We start from the raw sequence: 24,967 nt of genomic DNA, 5'->3' as shown, positions 1-24,967 counted from the left end.
GTCGTTCGGGCTTTATGGAAAATATTCTCTACTTAAATTTTCTCTAGCATTCATAAATAAAGATTTGGCATTTTAATATAATCGTGTGATACTGTTTTGTTTTGATTGGAATGTAGAGAGAGATTTATTTTGGAAATGGCTGCTAAAATTCATAGAGGACTTGAAGGTTACGTAAATATATATTCGTATCAGCGAATTATAAACTCTATAAAAGCCGAATGCACTGCGTTTTAAAAAGTGCTTTGTTTTATATATTCAGGTTGTAAAGGAAAACATCCAGCTAAAAGTTAAAATGAAAAAAAAAAGGCCAGAAAACCGTATCTTATGACTGTTCGAACGCAGGTAAATAACAACAAAGTGAAGACTCTGAAAGAAAATGCAGTGATTTAAAGATTCATGGCACAGGAACTGGAAATGTCATTTGGTACTGTAAATAAAATCATTCATTACTAAGATCTGAAATTGAAAAGGGTATTTAATCCTAAAGGTAGTCTTCTTTTGCCAAAGCATACTTAGAAAAGAACAACTATAGAAAACTATATGAAAAACGACTAGCTACTAATAAATGGAAATTTGTGGTATATTTGAGAAACTATAATAAAAAAAGATAAATTTTCTATTATTTAACTGATCGAAATTAACGTATGAAAAGGCTTCGTCAATGTACAGAATTGAATTTATGATTTCGAAAGTTTTCTTTTAGATAGATATTCTAATATCTACATTAATGAAATAAATGCTTTTCACTGTAGAAAAGGAGTGGTATACTATCAGAAAAATGTAACTGGCAACGGAAATGAAACTAACTTTCTGTCTCTTCAAACGTTTAACTGCCCACCAGCGGCCGAGCGGTAAAGACGCTGAACACTGGTAGTTCGGTCTGAGGTTCGAATCCCGCGAACGGGCTGGCTGCATGGGCGTTTTCGTGGTTTTCCCCATGTGTAACGTGTATACGAGCCAGTTTCCCTTAGAAAGTCCTCCACGAAAGGCATCCCTCCCTTTAGGCAGATAGCCCTCGTGTGCTTTGCCATAATTAAATACACCAACACCAAACGTTTAACTGGAGATTAAATGAAAACATTTTTCCAAGTATAATAAAAGCAAGGGGAAAGAAAACATTATATAAAGTATCTGACATCCATTCGTTTTGGCTTAATTCTAAGTAAGACATCTGAAGTTTTAATGCATTATTGTAATTTGAAAGTCAATTAAAAGAAAGCACTGAAAGTCAATTAAAAGAAAGCATCTAAATAAAGTTAAAAAGATTTTTATTCAATACCATTCACTCAAAAAGTTTTTAAGTAAAAAATTTAAAAGAATTTTCCTTATTTTAAATACTTATTACGATTATAGGAAGAATTTTTTAATTAAATTAATTTTTAACTGACGTATTTTAATTATAGCACTTATGATTGATTAAAAAGGTATTTTTAATATTTTGAACATTGTTCGTTTAAGAAATGAACCACTTTTTTGGTAAAATGTTTTGCCTTTGTGCACACTTAAAGAAGTAAGATTACTTGAATTATATTTGTGTTACAAACTAGTGAAATTTAAATGCTCTCATCCAAAGAGAAATCAAATTTTGTTTCTCTTATTATTTAGAAGTCTTCTCTCATATAGAAGTACACTACTCGCCGTTAAAATACTACACCATTGAAAACACGCGGTTATATTCATGCCAACGTTAGTATAATGATGTTTACTTTCAAATACGTTTTAATGAGAGGCTGAAATAATTAAAATGTTAGGTAATTTTGATGTTGAGAATATACAGAAATCAGTAACCCGAGTAGTCATTCGCCTTTGGTAACAATAAAAACTTTTATAGGGCTGGGGCCTCAACTGAGCAAATTCAGATTTTTTTTTTTTGTGATACTGCATTTCTTCGGCTTCATTTCTATGCCAGAGTTCTTTTATTATCCTGGATGAGGGATGTTGCCGCCATCCTAACAGATATAGCGGTTAGCGATGTAGGCTGCCATAGCGTTGAGTCCAGGTTCGAATCTCGGAAAAGCCATGTATGAAATTAAGTGAATGCTGTCTATATGGCAGAAGAATACTTTAAATGTTGGCTAGCCGAAAATCCTTTCGAATTGTTGGTGGTAGAGGGAGAGGGGTAGGAGACCGTCGTCCGTTTTCCGAAGACAATGCGACAATATCTGTACAAATAAATGGTGAAATTCCTGTGTCCCGCCCACTTTTGTCTGTACTTCACTGGCAGATGTAGCGTGCCAATCTCTCAGAACCAGTGACCAGACAATTTTCTTTGGTGAAAGATTTGGAGAATGCGCGAACTAACAGGAGTCGAAGTGTATTGAGGAAATGTAGGATAGCTTGTGAAGCATACGGTCTCGCAATTGTCCCACTGAAAGTTAGGGAGACGAAGACCCTCGAAGTTAAAAATAGCTGCAAACATTAAAACCTCATTAAGTGTCAGTCAAAGTATCGGACTAAAGTGAACCGGTTGTGCATATAATGCCACACCGTATAATCAGTTCAATTATTGGACGTTTGAAGACGAAGAAACAAATCTTGAAAGGTTTTTCTCCTCTGTTTCTCTACACACTGGCACTAATTAACTTCGACAGTTAGCACGAATCATCTCGTCCACACAATTTCGATGATCCTTTTTTGATGCTGCGCAGCATCATCTAGTTATAGGGTTGATCAAGCACAGGTGACTGAAAACGGGAGCAGTCCGCAGCTGTCAGAAACTCAAAGATGCCTCGCTACTTCAAACTGATCTCCATGTGGATCGCCGTCTTCATCATTTCTCAGCATACCAGTGACATCTGAGAACAAAGGAAACAAGTCAATTTCATAGAGGACATATGCAACCTTGATGCGTAAGACGAATTTTGAAAATCTGATAATAAAGTTATGGGTCAGGTATTTCAAAATATAGTAACTTTATTACTCGGAGTTTAAAATTCTTGCACCTGAAAGAAACACGTGTCTTAAAATTTTTATGGAAAATTAAATCGAATGTTATTATAAAATCGCTTATCTAGGAAGTGGTCAAGGGAAAAAGAAAACGGCACTTTTACAGAGACGTTAATATTAAAATTTATAATAATAACTTTGATCTGATTCAGTTTTTAATGTTCAGAAATTCGATCACTGCTTATCATGTACATTAATTTGGCGATGTAATTAACTTGGAGCTAAGTTTGTCAGCATGGAATTGATAACTTAACAAAGAGTTGCAATTTAAATCGAATGTATATATTATTATATTCAATGTATTCAAGCATAGAAATAATATTAATAAGGTAAAAGTGAAGGATGATTTCAAATAAAATATTTTATATTAGACAAACAGGAAAGCGATAATTAGCATATCTTATACAGTAGCGTTTCTCAAATTTTTTCCAGTTGAGGACCGCTTCAATAAATTGGATTAAATGCGGATCACCTTACTCTTGTTCCATTAGGAAAAGTTTTGGCGTATATTACTACCAGTATACTTATATTTTAAAAACACAATTAATTAAAATTAATTTTATGTTGGTATTAAGTAATTTAGTTAACAAAAGAATGTTTCTAATAAGTTAATAAAAAACTTTTATTCGATATTAATACATAATTTGAAGCTATTAGAGTTTCGATAAACTTTATCTTATGAAGTAAATTAAATTAACTTTAGCACTCACATTATTGACATAGTTGAGCCTTGCGGATTCTTATTCACCTGCTGTATGTTTGGATATATACAAGCAAGTTTAAGCCAGAGATCAGCGTATACATCAAGTTGATTTCGATACTTTGTTTTTATCTGAGTTAATGATGAATATCCTCCCACATATACGTAGAAGCAAACTGAATAAATGTTTTTAAAGAGCCCATTGTACTGCTCATCATATTGCGTTTTCGTCGGAAATGAGGTCCCAAAATTAACCATATCGTCTGCGTGGAATTTCATTTTGAGCCCAGTGTCATTTGCAAGTCTAATTGTTCTCTTTTGACTGTTCAAATGACAGTTTGTTATTTTTAGTAGCACCGTGAAAAGGCTCCCAAATCCATGAAACTTAATTATACATACTTACCATCTGGAAACTAATTTCAAACTGAAACCTCAGAGTTTCGAGATGCGAACATGATCCTGCATAATTCTTTTCCAATAATGATATCATTTTCAACTAAAATGGTGAAAAACTAAAATGGTGGTCTAGAAATGGGGAAAAATTTCGCTGTTTCATGCAAATAACCAACAAGCCCCTTTATTTCCCAACAGAAGTTAAAAAATAGAGAATCAAAGAATTATCTTGTAGATTATATAAAAGATTTAAATTTTTTAGTTTTTGAATTCATCTGAAAGATACGCCAATGTACTTAGCACCCACAAGTCATTAGTATGAAAAGAAGTAAAACTTCGTTAATTTCATTTACAAATAGCAGGACTTTCTGCTTTAATTCAAAGAGCCTTTCCAGCGAAAAACAATTAACTTGAGGCTGTTTGTGCTCATTACCCTTGCCCTCAAAAAGTCATGAAAGTATTTCGTTGTTAGAGGTTTCGCTTTAACACTGTTGGTTATCTAAATGGTGCGTTTCTAACACGGTTTTGAATTTAGATGACATGCCTTTCATGAACAAAACTTCGCTGTGAATGTAACAATTGGTCCAGGTAACATGAGGTGCCATAGCTTTAATTTTAGTTACAATACCACTATGCCTACCAGACAGCGCACAAGCCCCATCCGAATTTTACATTTTAATATTTTTTGGAAACATAAAATATATAAACATAGGCTCAAAATGGCAGGCTTCCAGATTCACTTGTGGTTCGCTGACAATAAATTGAGAAAAGCTGATGTACGGCGTTCCAAAAAACTTTACTGTTAAATATCTCTTAATAAATTGGCTATATATCTGTGATTATATTTTGAAAAAAGGAAGCAATGAGTTAGATTCTTAGATAAAGAACTTTTTTAAGTGCAACATCTTTTAATAAAAACTTACAAAAATTATATTTCTGTAAGATTCGTAAAAAAACATTTTAAAGAAAAGTACTTTTTCATACCCGATTCTTTCAAAACAAGAAGTCTATTTTTATGTAATCTTTAAAATCTTGTGTTATAAGTGTTGCTATAGATAGCTACCCATTTAAAATTTTTGAACATATTTCTGAAGCACTTTCTTTTATGTTAGAAAAACACCAATTAGAATTTCTGCCTGAAAACTACCATTTGCAGAAATGTTAAAATCCGAAATTTCGATGAAATTTGTCTTCGATTTTTCAAATGAAAGTTCCATTACCTTGACAGCTTTTTCCAATTCGATTTTGGAATGGATTGTTTCCTTAGAGATTTTTCATAAAGCAAAGAAGAGCTGGAAGTTTCTTCCGAGAGGGTTTGAACAAAGTCTTTAATTTGCAATATATCTTCTAAAAGGCATCACTGAACAAAATTATCATTATTCTAAAAATTCTATCTTATTTGATTCATTTCTAAAATCAGAACTAAATGCCCTACCAATTAATCATAAAGACACTTTGTTGTATATTTGTTTTGAAATATCTGTATAGCTAATAAAACGTAAGTTATGGTTTAGGTTTAGAGTGATTAGAAAAAAAAAAGAATTATTTTAATATGTTTGCTGAAGTTGATACAAAAATTAAAAACTCTTATGTTAAGTGCAGAAATATGTCTGTATGTTTTAATTATTATTATGAATATTTTTGATTTCTATGGCGTTTTCTAAAGACTATTTTTAGTCGAACTGGAATTGGCCTGAATTTTACTCAATGCATGATGAGATTATAAATGAGACATTCTTTAAAAAATGTAATGTTGTATTTGTTAAACATGGCTTAACCTGATTTTCTGTTAAGGGTCAATTTATTTTGATAATTTTTGTGTTGATTAATTAAAATTCATTTACGAAACTTAATTATTATTTGAATTATTATAAAAATATATAAATTATAAAAATCATTATATTACAAAAATTAATTAAATTATTTTAATTCAGCTGCACTGACTACTGAGCGCCGCCTGAGATAACCACTGACCTGACTTTGTTGTAAAAGTCTTACAGTGTTAATAGTTATCCTGGCAGAAGGGAAAATTTCCTCCGTGTAAATATATACATATAAATATTACATGGGCATACAAGGCCTGTGTATAAGCATAGATATGTTGATTAAAATCATTGTCTTGTACAAGATACATATGATAGATACATAAAATCATGACAGCTATGTGTACATTTAAACATTATATGAATTCATATTTACAATACTTTTACTGAGATAATCAAATTAAACTTGTAATTCATTTACACATTGACTGGATTTTCAATATCATTTAAACTGCTTTACAATATTATTTTTATCAAGTACATACAAACTGGATAGTAATATGCTTACATTACAATAGTTTTACAGTCCTGTTATTATTCTACGGGGTGAGCTATTTTCCTAGTGTTGATATTCAGTTGTTGTAGTATTTTAAATTGCTATTAAAATTATGCTGCGAAGATACAAATCTCAAAAGAGGGGCAGAATTTCTTAGTATCTTGCTGAGCAAAGCCTGATTACCTCCTCTATTTTAGTTTTCGTCTCCTTGTTGCCGCGGGTATTCTCCGCCCATTGCGGCCAGTATTCAGTGCTTGGTATTTTTAAATGCAGTTTATCGGTTTGTGAGCAGTTGAAGAAGAAGTGATCTGCATCACCTACCGCACCACATTCACACAAATCTGATGCTCGTATGCGGAATCTCTTAAGATAATGTGGGAAGGGACCATGGCCAGTGTAGAATTGAGTTTGTGCTCCGCTGTATGTATTAACTGAGCACGTGACTTTTGGAAAGAACTTGTAGGTTCTCCTTCCTGTGCTTTCCTTTTCCCATCTTTTCTGCCATACTTGTAAAAGGCTATTGAGCGTGGTTTTTTTTAAATAGGACTGCGGAACACTTACTGCGTTTTCCAATCTACTGGAGTCATTGGCAGCAGATTTCGCAAGCAGGTCCGCCGCTTCGTTGCCAGTAATACCCACATGAGCTGGAACTCAGATCAGGATAGGTCTGTCATCTGGTGGGATACTTAAGAGAATTTTCTGAATATCTTGCACCAAAGGACTCCTTGTCTTGTGTCCTCGGATGAACTCCAAACTTGAGGCAGAGTCGCTATATATGTTGACCTTTAATCCTAATTGATATTTTGCCAAATTGATGGCTGCTTTTAATGCAAGAAGCTCTGTCTGAAAGACGGTATTTTTGTCTGCCAGTCGTCTTTCCCATGTTTTAACCACTTCTCTTTCTTGGAGTAGTCTGTATGGTAGAATGTCTTTTGCCACAGAGAGACGTTATTTTCTAGGCGCAATGTCCTTACTAACAGTGATTCTCTCTCCACTAGAAGGTCCAGTGGAGGGATACCCGCCAGCACTTGCAGTGCCGCAGTTGGGGATGTTCTATAACCTTTGCATATCATCAAAAGTTTCATTCTTTGTATGGTGAGAAGCTGCCTCCTCATATAGGCAGTAAGCTTCCTTCCCCATATGGCAGCGCCATATAATATGATCTTTTCTGAGATTGTTCTGTACCAGCTTTTGAGCATAGTGATTGGAGTGCCCCAATGTGGTCCTGATGTTCTAACCATGGAATTACCAAGTTGATTTATTTTCTGCTTCAGCTCTTTAATATGTGGTACCCAGGAAAGCCTATTGTTAAATATAATACCTAGATATTTAAGGTGAGTGACCTTTTTTTTATAGAGACTCCATTTAGCTTAATGTTGGGAATCACATTTCGCGCTCCATGCTTACATATAAACAGTTGCTTAGTTTTGTCTGCTGAGATATTTAATTTGTGCTGATTTGCTCAGCTTGCAAAAGTATTGATTGCGTTTTGTGCCTTTAAACTAATGTCCGTGCTACCAGAAATGACCAATAAAAAGTCGTCTGCGTACGCCTGGATACCCACTCCTTGCTGTTGGTCATAGAGCGCAAGGGCTGTGTTCCCTACAAGATTCCAAAGTGTAGGTCCCAAGCAGGAACCCTGGGGACAGCCTCTTTCCAACTTGACTTTGAGTACATCATTGTCCGTTGTAACCTGTATCCAAAGATCCTGCAAGTAGCTGCGTGTAAGATTCAGGATTTCCTTTGGGCATTTGATGATGTTTAGGCATTCGACTACGTCTGGCCACCACAACGAGTCGAATGCCCCTTTGATGTCCAACGAAATAACCAGTGTGTCCATATTGTTGTCTTTGTTCTGCTCTATGTTATCTATGTATGTGTATGTGTATTTGTGATTATGGCAAAGCCTCGAGGGCTATCTGCCTAAAGGGAGGGATGCCTTCGTGGAGGACTTTCTAAGGGAAACTGGCTCGTATACACGTTACACATGGGGAAAATCACGAAAACGCCCATGCAGCCAGCCCGTTCGCGGGATCTATGTTATCTAGCAGTTGTTTTAAGGCATTATCTGTGGACTTTCCTGCGCAGAAGCCATATTGCTTTTCGTTTATAGACTTGTTCCTGCACATGTGGAAATTAAGGCGTTGCAAAATTACTTTTTCTAAAATCTTACTGATTGAAGGCAGTAAGCTTATGGGCCTATAAGATGCCGGGTCTGACGGATCTTTGCCCTGCTTGTGAAAGAGTGCAATTTCGGCTAGTTTCATGCTTCTAGGGAAGTGACCGAGTCTCCAGCAGGCTCTGCATAGTTTTGGAAATAAACCTGGGAATTATTTGTGAATTTCTTTAACAATGATATTATCTATGCCATCGGGACCTGGTGCTTTTTTGTCTGCTAAGGCTTTGATGATATTATGAACTTCGTGGTCTGTAGGAAGAGTAATATCTCTGTTGCTGCTTTTCCAGCTTTTCCTATTAAACTTCTGCCTTATTTCTCTGTGAGTTACTAAATCAAATTCCATCTGGTTTTTAACAAAGCTTGATAGGATAGTGTTTAGAGCTTCTGTTTTGCTTTTTGCATCTTGTTTTACTTTAGCGGCAAGTTGTAGGGGTTGAAAAACCTTATTTGTGGCTATTTTCTGTAATGTACCATAGGCACTGACTACTGGTGAATTACATGTAGGAAATAGTGTAAAAAATTCTCATTGTACTGTCATTATCAGAATCCAAAGAGAACAAGTTATCGCTATATCTTAATTTTAAATTTGTAGAGTCCTACCTTCTTAGTAAGCATACATTAAATTGAGATTTTTGATGGATTTAAGCGACTTATTGCTATTCCCAATAAGAAAATAGGAAAACGTAAGAAGTGCGTAAAATACCCTTCTAACTTAAATAGTTAACAGAAGGCACTCCTTGTGCTTACAAACCAGCCAGAATTTATGGCGTAACTCAAAAGTGATGAATTCAAATAAAAGCTAAACTAAGTCGTAAGTTAGCCAAAAGGCTACACAGAAATGAATAAGGCGCAAGTTGGATCAGATCTGCCAGCGTGACTAGCAACGTGGCTTTCAACAAGAGGAACACGCTCTGATTTAACAGGCCAAAACCTTCCTTTAAATGCTATCTCTTTTTACCTTATTTGAATATGCGCGACCTACAAAATTAGCATTCTGACAGGAAAACGGAAAGGGAGAATGATAGTAAAATACTGAATATAAAATATATCTGGTTAGATAAAATAAATGAATACTACTTTAGGAAACTTCACTTCGTATTTACACCACTGTAGCTTGCTTTTATTAATAACACTTTTCAGAGTTAAATTAAATATTGGATTAGTAATAAAACAGATTTATTTTTAATTTCAGGCACAATGGTGTATGCGTTTCATCAGTGGAAATTTGGTAAACAGCGGAGCAAAAGTGACAGAACGAAGAAACGAACAACGGGATACACTCCTGAATACCTCGATGAGAACTTCGCAGGAAATACATACATTCATAATAATATATTCCTTCCCACTGTAAGTATTAATATAGTTTTTTTTTTCATTTAAAATCACAAAAACTGTTTGCTTCATTGCTTTGATAGAAATTCCCTCATGGTTAGATTTTAGCTAAAGATACAGATAAGACAAAGCAAATATTTTACTTCCGTTGTTAAGCAAATACAGAAAAAAATTATATTACTTTTTCCATTATTACTAAAACTATATTCCCTGCGGTGGTGAACAGTTATCAAAAGATTTCTTCTTCTTACTCGGTTTGATGACTCTTCTAAGCTTTCTATTTTAATGTTATAGTTTAATAAATTTATACTCTGCATAAGTTTATAATTTGTAATTTGAGTAATAAAACAAAGGCAGAACCGTGTTTTGGTTATATTAAGATTCAGCAAGAGGGTAAAGGAAATTTACTTAATGGTTATTATGCAGAGAAAAAGAAGTGGAATGAGTTGTAAATATTAGATGCTGCAGATTTGGACATAATTACATGTAATAATAAACTATAAAAATCTACCTTAATAGTCATATTTATATTTACGTTCAGTTATTTCATTTTCATAAGACATTTTCAAATGTATTTACTGCATAACCAAAAGAACAACATGAGTTTTTTAAAAACAAATATGACGAATTTAAATTAACCTGAGGCACAAAAGAGAGCTAGTATATAATCCTTGCGTTGCTACGCTTTATAATTAAGTTCGTTCAGAAATGTGAGCTAAAAAGCAAAAGGGACGGCCTGTCTTCTAAAAGAAGTTTAATGCACAATAAATTTCATTTAAGCTGGACTTATTTTACAATGCAGCCATCCCTTATCTGTTTGACATCACAAAAAATATATTACGGCACAAAATGAAAATATTTATTATTTTGGAACTTAATAGCTTTTCCAGGCGAACATGCCTTTTTGTGCTTTTCAAAATAACTCCCCTGTAGGCATTGTTGTTTTTTTTCCACAGCCATTCGACACTCGGAAATTAATGTTCAGATTAAACGATTTGTTTCGAAAAGATTATATAAATATTTGAAAGAATTTTAATTATAAAAGAAAATTAGGCAAGCATAAATAAGTGAAGTTTCATGTTTCATATGTGGAGATTAATTATTTCAGAACTGTTGAATTTTGTGCGTTTGCTTCTGCATCCGTTTTTGCAATTTTTCAAAAATTAATATAAGTTTTATTGGCTTTACGCATATCCTTCTTTTAATGCGAAATTAAAATTTGTATTTAATAAAACAATTTCATTTCCCCCCATTTTCTACGAAAACTAGCAAGTATTTTGAATTCTTTCCTATTATAAAAAGTTACATGTATACAGGAAAAAGAAAACTGCGAATCATAACGCGCATTTCATATTCTACAAAAATAGCATTCGCGTTTCGAAATGTTACATTTTTTAATTCTGTCATTAAATATGATTATAATAAACACATTATTTAACATTAAAACAAACTGCATTGAAAAAATTAGTGTAAGAATAGCACCACGAGTTAGATTTATATTTTATGGGATTAGATTACGAATTAGATTTATATTTTATGGGTAAGATTATCATGATGAAAGGAAATAAATTTTAACAAAAAATTGAATATTTTACAAGCGTCTGTTGCTGCTAGCAATTAAATCTTGCTTCATATATTTCTGGCTTCATTCTTTTTGCTTTCAATAACTTGGGGGAAATAGTAAGTTAAGAAAGTTAAGAAAATTAATATAAGAATAAGCTTAGGCAAATTTATTTGAGACAATTTGAATAAGCTTAGGTAAATTTGGCTTGGAGATAATTTAATCTCGTTACTGATTCTTTCGCTCGGCTTTTTATGAACAATAAAGGGTCGTTCTCATTGGTGTGTTTTTCTGACCTAACGGAGTCGGTATTTTTGTCAATTAGCTCGTTATACGTGAAGTTCAGACTTTTCAGTTGAAGAAAAACTTGATTTTTCGGCATTGTAGAGTAGTGTCAGATGTGCCAGATGTCTCCGTTAGATCAGATAAAATCTATTATGCTTAAACCTAGCCGATATTTTTTACCCTGTTATCTAACTCAAAATTTTAATTTTAGAACTTGACCTCTGTATTAAAGAAATGAGCAATAATTTATACACACCTGTTTAGATGTAGAAAACACACATTTTATTGCTAGAATTGAGCAAGAGAAATTATAGTATCGATACTAAATCGGCGAGGCGCCAGTGTGCCCCCCTCTTGACATCTGGGGCTGTTCTAGTTAATGGTGGACGTGGTGCTGTACTGATTAACCAGTATGGTAGAGACACAGGGCCCACGACCCCGTCACTTGTACTTGTGTTCCCTATCATCAAATTCTGCACAAAAAAGGAAATAAATGAAGCAACAGGTATCTGAAAAATAGAATAGCGCACCCAATATATATGTACGAATAATTAAACAAAATGAAAAAGTTATCATAAAGATTATCGTGGAATATATTATCGTGGAAAATTTGAGAAACATTTTAACTGTAATATTAGTTAAGATAATAATTAGCAACTAAATTAAGCATTTTGAACTAGGTATTAGTCAAAGATTTTTGTAAAATACGTAATAAATTATTTTTAATAAAATTAAAATAATAATAGTAAAATTATTTTAAAAATTAAATTATTAAAATAAATTAAATTAATATAATAATAAATAAAAAATAAAACTATTTTTTTAAAACACTTATAAAAATTTGCACCTTCATTATTTATAATTTAATGTTTCAAAGAGACTCGAAGGGGATAATTATTTAAAACAGTAAATAATTAGCCTCCGTCGGGAATAAATAATTAAGGTGTTCTGAATACACGTTTCATCCTTCTTGACTCTTTGAGGAGAAAAAACAAAAAAAAGTTACGTAAGTAAACAAATGAATATATATATATGTACAGGGTGATTATAAAATAACATGAGGTATTCAGAGTCCTCTAGCGAGTAAAGTATTGGACGAAAGATAACCAATTTTGATGGGCGTACGTAGTGGACTATGAGTTTCAATTACCAAAATAGTTAGTGCGAAAAGTCGCCACCAAAGGAAATGTTGTCACTGCAGAAATGCATTAGTGGGAATAATGAATGATTAAATGCCAAACGATAGAGAGCACAAATAAATGTTTTTAACCAAAAGTGATTGTTACTTTCAAATGAGATTTAATATGACCACCATTGTGTTGTTACAAAAGTGCATACATTGCATGACACTTCCCATGTTGGCTTGCAGCATGTCAGAATTAGTTTGTCTTACCTGTAAGATTATTCGATCTTTCAAAGTTGTAAGATTATTCGATCTTTCAAAGTTGTGATACCGCGGACATGCCCTTGATACAAACCACCTTTAAGAAATACCATTGTAAGATCCAGCCATGGTCGGTATTGGTGTCATGCCCGCAATTAATAGACTCCGATTTACCTTACTAATTTACTCACACACATTCAACGTAAACTATGTACACTTTGTACAAATAGAAATATATCAGTTGATAGAATTGTTAAATTTATAAAATTACCACATTGAGCATACTGAACATTCGGCCTCTTCCACCAAAAACCAGTCTTCAACTTACCCTTTTTCCGCCTACAGGGCGCTCCCTATTTTCAGGGTTACAGTTTCGGAGGACCAGGCATTACAACTGTGGGAGAAATATTGCTACAACACGCGCTGCACCTTAAGTTTGGTGCGGGCTGGTGCACCATTTTGTATGAGTACTGTCGAAACAAAAAATCCTCGTTGCTGCAGTGTTGGAACCACGAAGTTCTGTAGCATATCGGCATACATGTCAACAGTAATTGTCAACATTCATTGGTCCACTTTCGCGATTTTGCTCGTAAAAGTAAGGACCTTTGGTAAAATATTTGTAAAGCCACACCGCACTGTGACTTTTGGCGAATGGAGAAATTCCTGCACATAAAATTGCAGACTATTCGCAGCCCAAACGGGGCAGTTGTGTGGGTAAATACCACTGTTAAATGAAAATGGGCTTCGTAACTCCATAAAATCTGCCATGAACGTTCACGTGTGCTAAGAAAATAAATGAAAAATCAAATCTGGTATCCGCGTCGTCAAGGAGCAATTCTTGAACAGAAAATCAGACGGGTGAAACTTCAACATCTAAAGCAGAATCTTCCGCACCGTTGATTTTGGGATCTGCGTGTGCTGGGATACTGCCCATGTACTGCTAGTACCTTGCACATACACCATCTCCTGTTCGAGAACAGCAGTTGCAACTTCTTCAACTTGTTCCTGACCATCCGCTTTGCGTCTCCGTTTTTGTTGCTGTGCTAAAGTTCCTGTAGTTTGAAATCGCTGATTTATGTTCCTTAAATTTGTCATGCTCATCGGTCTCTTTCGAAACTTCTTTAATCGCCGAAACTCACGAAGGGCATCACTGGCATTCTAGTTCCGCTTACAATACATGGTGACTAGCAAAGCACGGTCACATTAGGTGACAGCCATCAAAAGGCAGTTGACCTCAGAATGCTGAGAATTCTCCCAACCCTTCCTTTTATACACGTGAACGTAGACGGAATGCGATTATGCAACTTAATACATTTCATTCGTTTAATACGGATGGCATTTTTACTGTCGCGCAGACGGTATAGTGGATAAGGGAGCCTACTACGGTACCGAAGGGCCCGGGTTCGAATCCCGGAGAAGACATGGATGTTTGTAAATGTATAGTGTCAGTGCAGCATGGCGGCACTCTAAATATGCGCCGAAAGTCCTTTCGTGTGGATTGGTGGGAGAGGAGAGGAGTGGGAGACCCCAGGTGTGCGCTCCCTCAAAATTTGGGGAGGGGAATAGAAGTGGAACTTCTCTTCTGAGTAGGCTCTAGCAGCCATTTTTCCATGTAATATGGACAAGACAACAACATTTTTTTCTTTAAGACCCATGGACCACTATGTACTCTCATTAAATTTGGTTATGTTTCGTCCTATACTTTAGTCGCTACAGGGCTCTAAATACTTCACACTATTTTATAATCACCCTGTATATATATATTTGTAAAAGTCTGAAGGAAAGAAGTAAGATTATCTATATTTCATACTTCGTATTTAATAGCTAAAAATAATCTGATTTTATGCAAACGTGCCCTCAAACATTTTTCTTCATTCCTGGTCTTTTTAGGAGTATAATTAAGAGTAATTGTGATATGAAACAAATTGCGTAGTGAGCTGCATTATTCTCTAGCTCATTGTACAATTTCTGTTGCATCTGAAATCAAAAATCGTTGGAGCGAAACAATCGATTAGATTAGTGTAATCAAGAAATCTCTTTGCTTATTAATTGTCCTTAAATACTTTCATAAAATTACTCCAACTGGATTCATAAAATCATTATATACAGCAGAAGAGCAAAAGAGTGAAATCGCATATTAAAACAAAGGGCGAAAAACTGTAGTATACAAAGCGTATCTAAAGCAAATTGAAGTATTAGTTATAAAATAACTCCTATATAGTTTATTAATTCAGTATAATATTTTATTACGAGAATTAAGTGAAGTCTGTCGTTTTGAAAGCATCTGTTTCATATTTATGATTTCGTAAACAAACATTTTTAGCAAAAACTTAAGTTCTCAACCTCTGCGCGACGTTTCTATTAAATATGCAAACATTGATATTGCAAAAGTTTACATTGCTTAAGGGAAAAAAGCAGAAGGAAATTGCAAATTACAGAGTATAAAAATGTTCTGATGCCAGAATAATGTAAAAATATTCTTTTTTGTTCTCAGTTATGGAATTTAAAATTTCTCTAATACAAACGAAGTTTTCTGGTTAGCAAAACTAGCCTCCGGTTTGTAATTATACTTTAAAATATTTAGCTTAAGAAAAGGAGTTGCTAATTGCGTAAAACGCAATATGTACTGTCTGGATAAGCCATCTATTAAAATTCAATGGATATATAATTGCCACTCAATTCACATTTCCTTTTTGCTTCGAAGACAATATAGGTAACGTAACAAGAAAAAGAAATTAAAGCAATGGCGCTTGTGCAGATAGCTTAAGTAGTCTTAGATAGATATTAAGGAATATTGACCCTAGTTACATTTCTCAAGGCATGCTTTCATGTGATTTCGTTTCGACATTTAGCAATATAGAAGCAACCACTATTTTTCTTACGCCCCATCTGTGGTCGAGCATTTAAAAACTTCTAAATATTGGTAGTTCGTTCTGCGTGTCGATCCCAAGCTTAATGGTTGGTTTTCGTAGATCTTCCCATATGTAATGTGTATACGAGCAAGTTTCACTTAGAAAGTTCTCCACGAAGGCTTTAGAGATATTAAGTACTTTTTGAAAGCAGGAGATGAGACTCGAACCTCGGACCTCTAGAATACGCGCCGAGCGTGCTGACCACTACACCACGAAGGCATGCTAAGAAGGCGGAGGAAATACCTTTGAAGGCATTCCTCTCATTAGGCCGATGGCCCTTAAATGTTTTTCCATATTTAAATAACTTGAACTAACCTTCTCTTGTTTACCATATTCCTTTGTTGTATAACATGAAAGTAAGTCCGGCTCTTAGTCGGAAAGGCCGGTTTCCGAATCCCGTATTCATTGTTAATTTCTCATGATTCCTATTTCGGTAAACCTAATGAATCTACGATGTTACAAAATAATTAAATTATACATTAAAATTTTATATATAAATATTATATGGATATGCATTTATTATTATTTTTATATGTAAATACGTATTTGATAAATACTTCAACCGTTATAGAAAATTCTACATAAAATGCAATTTAAAAACAGCTAGGTGAATGCTGAGATATTATATGTATGACTTCATGGACATTCGCTGAAAAATTAAGAAATTATCGATGTTAATAAAATTAACAAAGTTCGTGGAGAACCATTTTAAGTCACTTTTGGGAAAACTTTGTTAAGAAAGAATTATGTATAGTTTCTTACAATAGTGTTATTTTCTCGAATAAAGCCATATTCATTCCCATATCACAGTGTGTATAAAGATCAACTGTGTTAGTCATGACAATGGAATAAAATTTAATGTTAGACAGCTGCAGCTATAAGGACTGTATTCCATTTTTTGCCTCGAGCAGGAGTGGCCAAATTCTCTCTCTCTTTCTATATACTAATGTGTGTGGTTGTGTGTGTGTGTGTGTAAAATAAAAAAAAAATCTGAAATGTGTGTAAAATAAAAAAATATGAAACTAAAAATTATTAACTTTAATTTGACTTGAGTCCCCTTCCTGGAATCGAAACACCATCATATCTGAAAACTAATCCGCATTATGTCATCTTACCCTCCTATACTGCGTATGGCTCTTATACAATCGCAGAGCTCAAAAAATCCTTAAATACTGCTGTCACTATTGCACAGGCCCTATGTAAAGATGTAAGCTGTATAATTGCAGGTTGCATAGAGCACTCATAATGATGATACGTGAACCTGTATTAAAAATGAAATAAAACTCTACCAACGAGTAAACGAACCAACGCCACCTCTGTTTATGTTTTTCTTCTCCGTTGTGCCATCTGATGTATCTACGCTGTTCTCAGATTATCTACGCCGAATTATCACAGTTAAATTAGTCGATAGCATCCTGTATTGAACCCAATGGATTTCAATAAAGTATTCACAAAATCCAAATAAATGTGCCTGTTTATCTGCAAGTCCAGACGTTAAAACGTCCATTTAAACGCAACGTAGAATTACTACTGCGGCTCATAGCTTATTCAGTTTCGAATTTACACTGGTGTGCAAAACTTAAGCAACAGGTGTTCTTTTTGGCATAACTCCACGAGAAATCATCTGAGAGACATGAAATTCAGAATTAAGCGAGAGAATTTTGTATTTAAACGATGACGAGAGCATAATTGCTCTAAAAATGAATACAATGTATACAGTATGGAATCAAACAAAAACAGGCTTTATTGAACTCATAGTATTGTTACACATGATTGTCCGTACAAGAGGAAGAACAACAAGCGGGTGTTCCTTAGTATGGGATATACCCTCTCCTTACTGCAATGGTTGCTTCGTACGGTCTGTCCATACTCAGCACCAGATTTTGCAACAGATCTTGAGGTAAGATTGCCCATTCCTCAGTCAGCATCTGTTTCAGTTCCTGGGTGTTCCCTGGAGGATGTAATAGTGTCACAAACGTCTCCCCAAAGCGTCCCACACATGTTCTATGGGGTTTAAATCAAGGTAGCACGCTGGCCAATCCATTCGAGTGATATCTTCACTTTTCACTAGCTTCTGAACAGCAAGAATCCGATGTGGCCTTGCATTATTATCCATAAAACGAAGTCTGCTCCAATGGCACCTCGCAACAGACGCACATGGGGAAGGATCACCTCCTGACGATAGCGATCTCCGATTACAGAACTTCTGTCGAAAACGTGGAGCTCCGTCCGCCCGTTCAGCATAATGCCTCTCCAGACGAGATCTTCAGGACACAGTAACGGTCTCTTTCCGTAATGTTACTGAAATTAAACCATGTCCCGATCTCTCTCCAAATCAATTTGTGTTGAGAATCGTTTGTGGCACTAAAACGATTCTCATCCGTAAGGAGGATATGACTCCATTGATGAGATGCCCAGTTTTTGCGCTCCTTGCACCACTGTAAATGGTGATGCCGATGGCCAACTTTCAAAGGGATGCAGCGTTGAGGACGGCAGGAGCATAGGCCACCTTTGTGAAGGTATTTGGACACATTAAATCATGACAATTGTCGCCCGTTGCTGTTTACAGTTGTTGAGCTGTGGCGCTTGCTGACTGGTTTCGGACTCTTTTCGACTGCAAGACTATATATCGGTTAGTTGTTGCATTTGTTTTCCTGGGACGGCCACCACCAACCTTTCTAATAGCTGTATCTATGGTATGGAAGGCTTTCTAAACGCGCGAAACGCCACTTTTGTTGATTTCGAACTTTTCAGCTAGATTGGTGACACTTCGCCCCTACTCCAGATTTTCGATCATTCTTCTACGTGTGAAGTCATCCAGATCATTTCTTCTAGCCACATATTTCACGAAAGAACTCCTTGTACTTGCAGCGAATGTCTTTAATTGCATCTCCATCCTTCCTTTTATGGTAATCTCGAGTTGAGCTCGCCGACCGTACGCGTTTTGTATACGCTCACGAATCCTGTGACGCTTTTTTCTTGACATTTGCACACGCATGACCTCTCTACTGAATTGTGCGTTCATTGTACTGAACGCAAGAACCTCTTTTCTACAATTTTATGGCTATCTGATTAAAATTTACATTGTTGCTTAAGTTTTGCACACCAGTGTATTTCGGCAACTTCCTCAATATTTGGAAATGTGGAAGAAAAAGTGTTCGCTAAATAGTTATTGATTTAATGTTTTAAGAGATCAAGCATTATCATTGATTTTGAGGTCGTTGACGTTTACACGAAAATACATTGGTCATCAAAATTAAAGGATAATGACAGGAATAAAAATTATAAATAACGAAAAATTATTAATAGGAATTTGTACAAAAGCATCAGTTCACATAAACATAATGTTTAGAAGTTGATTACTCACAAAATATTAAAATTAAAACCACATTTTGGAAATTGGAAAATGATGGAAAAAATTAGTCACCTCCTGTATAAAAACATTCTCTTTAATATGGTATATGGTCACCTCAGACCGATATGCTTAACTCACATCTTGATTTCATACACTTTATCCAAGCGATCAACATTACTGTATTTTGGGACAACTGCGTATTTTTACTTTTGCTAAAATATGGCTTATATTGAATAATGCAAAAATTACTGCTTATGATTTTAATATGCACTTTTCAAAAACCTTTCCTTGAGCTCTCAATTTAGCTTTAAGACCCTTTTTCTCCTTTTATCCAAGTTACTATTTTGGGGACCATCTGTTTCATATCTTTTGCGTTAAGTTAAAAAATGTTTCTCCAGTATATCCTCTTTAATAAATTCATATTAAGCAATAACATTTATCCACCGTAAAAAGTAATCAAATGAATCAAAAAGCTACAAAAGTAACAAATGGTTAAATCTTTGAACTTTTCGTTTACTATTTATTTTAATGGGCTGTATAATGCAAAAGAAGTGCACAAGTAGCCAATTATAATTTAAAATACAGTAAGATGGTATTCCCATTTTTGAACAGAAAGAAAATATTAAGAAGCATTGATATTCTTTCTAGATACGATAGTACAATGTTACCACTATGATGAATATTAAATAGTAAACAAGGCAAACAGGAATTCCAACTTATGTATTATTAAACCGAGGATTAAAAGTGAACGCCCCGAGGATTTCGATTTTCCACTCCGACTGGCACGGAAAGCGAGTTGTCTTTGCCAACTATGGCCCCAGAGCGGTAAAGTCGCTGAATACTGGTAGTTCGGTGCGAGGTTCGAATCCCGCGAACGGGCTGGCTGCATGGGCGTTTTCGTGTTTTTCCCCATGTGTAACGTGTATACGAGCCAGTTTCCCTTAGATAGTCCTCCAAGAAGGCATCACTTCCCTTAGGCAGATAGCCCTCGTGTGCTTTGCCATAATTAAATACACCACACCACACCACTGCCAACTATGACACTAAAGAAGTCACGACCGTTTGTTTCCATGATTCACGACTAAGTTGTGTTTGCGCGTTGAAATCCTCTATTGTCGGTTGTGAACACCAAAAATCACTTGGAGCCAAATTTGCCATTCCTGGACTTGATTCAATGTCTATTTCAAACTTCTTTTCTTTCAGCAATTCTGATTTTATGTCTTTTTCTTATCTGATGGATTAATTGGACGTGTTTCTGCAGATCATTTGTAATATTTTTAATTGTGTAACTGAACAATGTGATGTTCACAATTCGTTTTAGATTTGGTGATAAATGAAATTCATACCTTTTTAATAATATTTCTCTTAGTTATCACTTTTTTAGCTTGTTTTATATGTAAAAATAATTTATATTTAGTAACCCCTGATTTTGAAGCAACACATCCCTGGAAGAATATGTTTTAAAGTCTAAATGAATCTGTTTGCAATAAGTTAGTTATGAATTTAATTTATTTTGCATTAAAACACTCTTTCTCTATAATGATATACATAGCTTCATATATTTGCTTAAAATTATTAAATAGAGGAGGAAATATTGTTTGTATACAGATAGATTCACTAATGTTTGGAATATTCTGAAAATAACAAAACCTCCGGACTTAGCAATGTTATAGAGTTCTTTTTTTCCCGATAAGTAATTTTCTGGAAGAAGTTTAGACATAAACTAATTTTTGAAAGAAATTTTAATTTATTTTAAAATTCTATCTGATCCAACGTGCTGTTGATGTTTGAAATATGTAATTGAATTAAATTAATACGTTTGAGCTAAACCATTATAGCTTAGTATCTAACTTTCCTTATGTTTTAAATGGAAGAGTTATTTATTTATTCATTCTTTCCACAGCCTCAGTCGATCGAAGACAGGGCAGCAGCGGAACATGACAATGCCTTTTCCGTGAATGGTGATGAGAACATTAATCCGATCACACAGAGGCCGTCGACCCACCAAGCGGAAAATTCCCAAGATGAAGAAACTATCAGATAAATGAAATGTTCACAGACTATCTTAGATCATGTATCGAGTCAATGATTTCACTACGCCTTTATATCTTGTGGTCATTGAATACAGGATGAAACTTCGAACGCTTTTATGTAAAGAACTGTGTTTGCAAAGATAGAAACACTATTTGGCCTAGAATGGTTTTCAGGCTAGAATTTTTTTATTTTTTTTTTAAATCAGATAGAAGGTGAAACGGTTGCTACTAAAGAAAAGAAAAAAATGAATTTAGATTACGTATGAATTAGAAGCAAATTATCATGAATAAAAGAATGAAGAAGCAGTTTAGTACATTTGGAAAAAAATCACCAGGCACTTTTAATTAAGCATAACTTAGTCTCATATGTAATAAAAGCTTGATGAATTTTGAATTTATTTTGAATGAGTAAAATTTATTCCTGTTAAATGGAACAGTTGGAGTAGTGATCAATAAAAGTTAATAACTGATCAATACAATTCCAGAACTAGTATGTATAATTGTTCCTCTTGGTCAAGAATACTCTAGTCACCGAGACGTATTGTTTATGTTAGATGCGTAAGCTCTTCATCCCCTGAAACCTCATTATCTAGGATTAATTATTGTTAATCACTTAATCATGGAAATGAGAAATTGCTAAGATATCGGTATGTAATCCTTATAAGGTTCTCTCAGTTTATGCTGAAAGAAAGTGCTCCAGATATCTTCTCTTTACTTTTTTTCATGAATATGTTAGCTCGTATGTTTTTAAAATTAAGGAACCTAAAGCAACTTTGTGTTAATTGCTTCAAACAAATACTCTGTCAGAGAGTGAGAACTGATCAATACTTTAAGCACCCCGAAAGCAAACCAGTTAAAATTTATAAATGTCTTTTTAACGTCCTCCAGTTACGATTTTCAAGTGTAGTAAGCTGCATACTAGAATAATTTCGTTTGGATATGGTCTCATAGTAAATTGCATATCTATTATCGAAAGGGAACATAAATGTTATTTTTTATCTAAATGTCATTTTTTTCTGCTTATTACGAATATGTTGATAAATTAAAATTATGTTTAATTTCTTATTATTTGTTGATCAAGATAAGAGAGAAATAATTTAAAGTTGCATAATCAGGTACTCGACATTTATAGTCAAATTCTGAAAGTTTATTACTCATGGCGCTTACGAAACTTAATTTAACTTCTTAATTTGAGTAGCTAAATCAATTAGAACTGCATTTATTCATTATTCATGCTTTTAGGGAATTACAGTAATAATGATTCGGAAAATTCTGATTAGCTTCGCATTTAAATATGAAGTGTTTTATGAATAGGTTCGTATTATATATGCATGACTTCTTTTGTTTAAGAACAAAATGTTGTAAGTCTGGGAAGAGAGAAGTGAATACATTCATACTTTTAAATATGCTATTTATATTCAAGGTGCATTGACTCCAAATAAAGGAATGTGCCTTTCTTTCGATAACGAAGCCTCACACAGCAATGAAATACTTGTATTATGTATATTGAATTCATGATAGTTTACTCATGATTTTAACTTGACTAGCTTTATTTTGCAAATATCGATTTTATATTATTATTAATCGATATTTAAAACAAACACCATTTTGTTAAGATGCAACTGTAATCGATACTTAACTCTAAATATAGCTTTGCACGAAAGCTTATTTATATATGTGTCGGCTTTTGATGCAGATATGTTTTATGCTTTGAAAGTATTTAGTGTACAGAGTTACATAAGTTACATTCCCTTTAAAAATATGAAGAAACCAATCTGTAAAAGGTTAAATTTAAATTAGCCTGCCATGTATCTATATTTTTAAGAAAGAGAATTATAATTATAAGAAAAATTTTCCTTACCTTTTAGATATTTTTATATTTTAATTTGCTATTGAAGAGATGAATACTTAATACAGTAAACTCAACCTGAATTTACGGGCGGCTAGCTGAACGTACGATCTGAAAATGGAGACAGAGAAGAATTTGTTTTTAACGAAATAAAAGTATTTATGAACAAAATAAAATATACTTTAATAACTATTTAACTTTGCTCGATTAATATTTGCATAAACATGTATAAACAATAATAAAAATATCTCAAAGGAAAAAATCAAATTTGCATTTATGTTCCATCTGAAATCTAAACTTTGGCGAACTGAAACTAAAACTGAAAGACATTTTTGTTCTTTACAGTTTGTATTTCAATTATTAAACTTTTAGGCTGACATTTATTTCAAATAATTCGTACGTGTTTATCATTAAATAACATACTTAAAATAAAAATAAAGGTATTGTGAAAACTTACTAAGTTTTCAGAGTAAATTTTCTAATGGGATAAAACTTGAGAATAAATACTGACAACCTAGATTGTTGTTCTAATTGATCAAATTTTTCTTCGACGCGTAAATAAAAATTCATCTAATACATTCAAAATAAAAGTATGAATGTATTCACTTCTCTCTTCCCAGACTTACAACATTTTGTTTTTAAAATGAAGAGAAGTCATGCATATATAATACGAACTTATTCATAAAACACTTCATATTTAAATGTGGAGCTAATCAGAATTTTCCGAATCATTATTACTGTAATTCCCTAAAAGCATGAATAATGAATAAATGCAGTCCTTATTGATTTAGCTACTCAAATTAAGAAGTTAAATTAAGTTTCGTAAGCGCCATGAGTAATAAACTTTCAGAATTTGACTATAAATGTCGAGTACCTGATTATGCAACTTTAAATTATTTCTCTCTTATCTTGATCAACAAATAATAAGAAATTAAACATAATTTTAATTTATCAACATATTCGTAATAAGCAGAAAAAAAATTACATTGGCAGTATGTAAATTGTTATAAGTTCTTTATTTCTCACTACAGCATGAGGCTTGATGGCGTTACCATTCTGATAAAGTCTGTAGCCTCGGAGAGAAATTACTAGAAATTACCTTCATAAGATGCTTGCCGGCCAAACGAGTTCTTCTCTTATTAATTTCAACAGTGGAAAAGAGATGTTTTTATATGAATATATTCCCAAATAAAGTGATTATTCTTAGTGCAAATATTCGCTACTGAGCTTATTTATTTCTTGACAAATAAGAATCAATATTAAGAAAATCTGTATCTTCAAATCTTTGAATAAAATTTATATTGCACTGTAAATTAAATAGCTTCATTTATAGATTTTCTGGTGCGTTATTCATGTTCGTTTGTCATGGCAATGAAAAAAATCTGATGTGTACACCACATGACTTCCTTGTACGGAATATTAAATTATACGCATTTTTTCTTGCATTTCATTTACACTTATTAGACTGAATTAAACCTACTTCGCCGACAGCGCATAAACCACAATAGAATAAATGCATGCTTTAAAATTCACCTTGTTTACCATAGCGACACTCAGGCGCTACGTTTACTTAACAGTATTATATTTCGTTCATATTATAATTCAGAATGTACAAAATTTATATCATTTAAAGAATTATCTAATCGTTGCCACATGTTCTTAGAACTATGTATAAAAGAAATTAAGCAAACAAAACAAAAAAGAAACAGTTTTTCACAG

The 24,967-nt window shown here is 33.7% G+C and overlaps 1 protein-coding gene and 1 long non-coding RNA gene across 3 annotated transcripts in view; one reads left to right on the top strand and one right to left on the bottom strand.

The window, feature by feature from the left end:
* Positions 1-24,582, top strand: part of LOC118194847 (uncharacterized) — a 69,295-nt gene extending 44,713 nt beyond the window's left edge. Inside the window, exons 3-4 of the mRNA XM_035366057.2 lie at positions 9,730-9,884; positions 21,270-24,582. Coding sequence (XP_035221948.1) covers positions 9,730-9,884; positions 21,270-21,410 — 296 coding nt within the window. The 3' untranslated portion in view covers positions 21,411-24,582. The remainder of the gene's footprint in view (positions 1-9,729; positions 9,885-21,269) is intronic.
* On the bottom strand, positions 1,301-23,360 carry LOC118194848 (uncharacterized). Of its 2 annotated transcripts, none has more exons than XR_004759156.2 (3): positions 23,261-23,360; positions 11,972-12,224; positions 1,301-2,795 (listed from the first exon to the last, which is right to left on the bottom strand). It is a non-coding gene; the product is annotated as an uncharacterized LOC118194848 (long non-coding RNA). The 2 variants fall into 2 exon arrangements; XR_004759157.2 differs by having other exon boundaries at positions 11,972-12,188.
* Positions 24,583-24,967: the final 385 nt, after the last annotated feature.

This window comes from Stegodyphus dumicola, chromosome 9 (assembly GCF_044657685.1).
Source record: "Stegodyphus dumicola isolate Sdum_Otavi_A_Nest chromosome 9, ASM4465768v1".
Classification (NCBI taxonomy): Eukaryota; Metazoa; Arthropoda; class Arachnida; order Araneae; family Eresidae; genus Stegodyphus; species Stegodyphus dumicola.
Note: the sequence above shows the minus strand (reverse complement) of the source record. Positions and strands in the feature narration are given on the sequence as shown.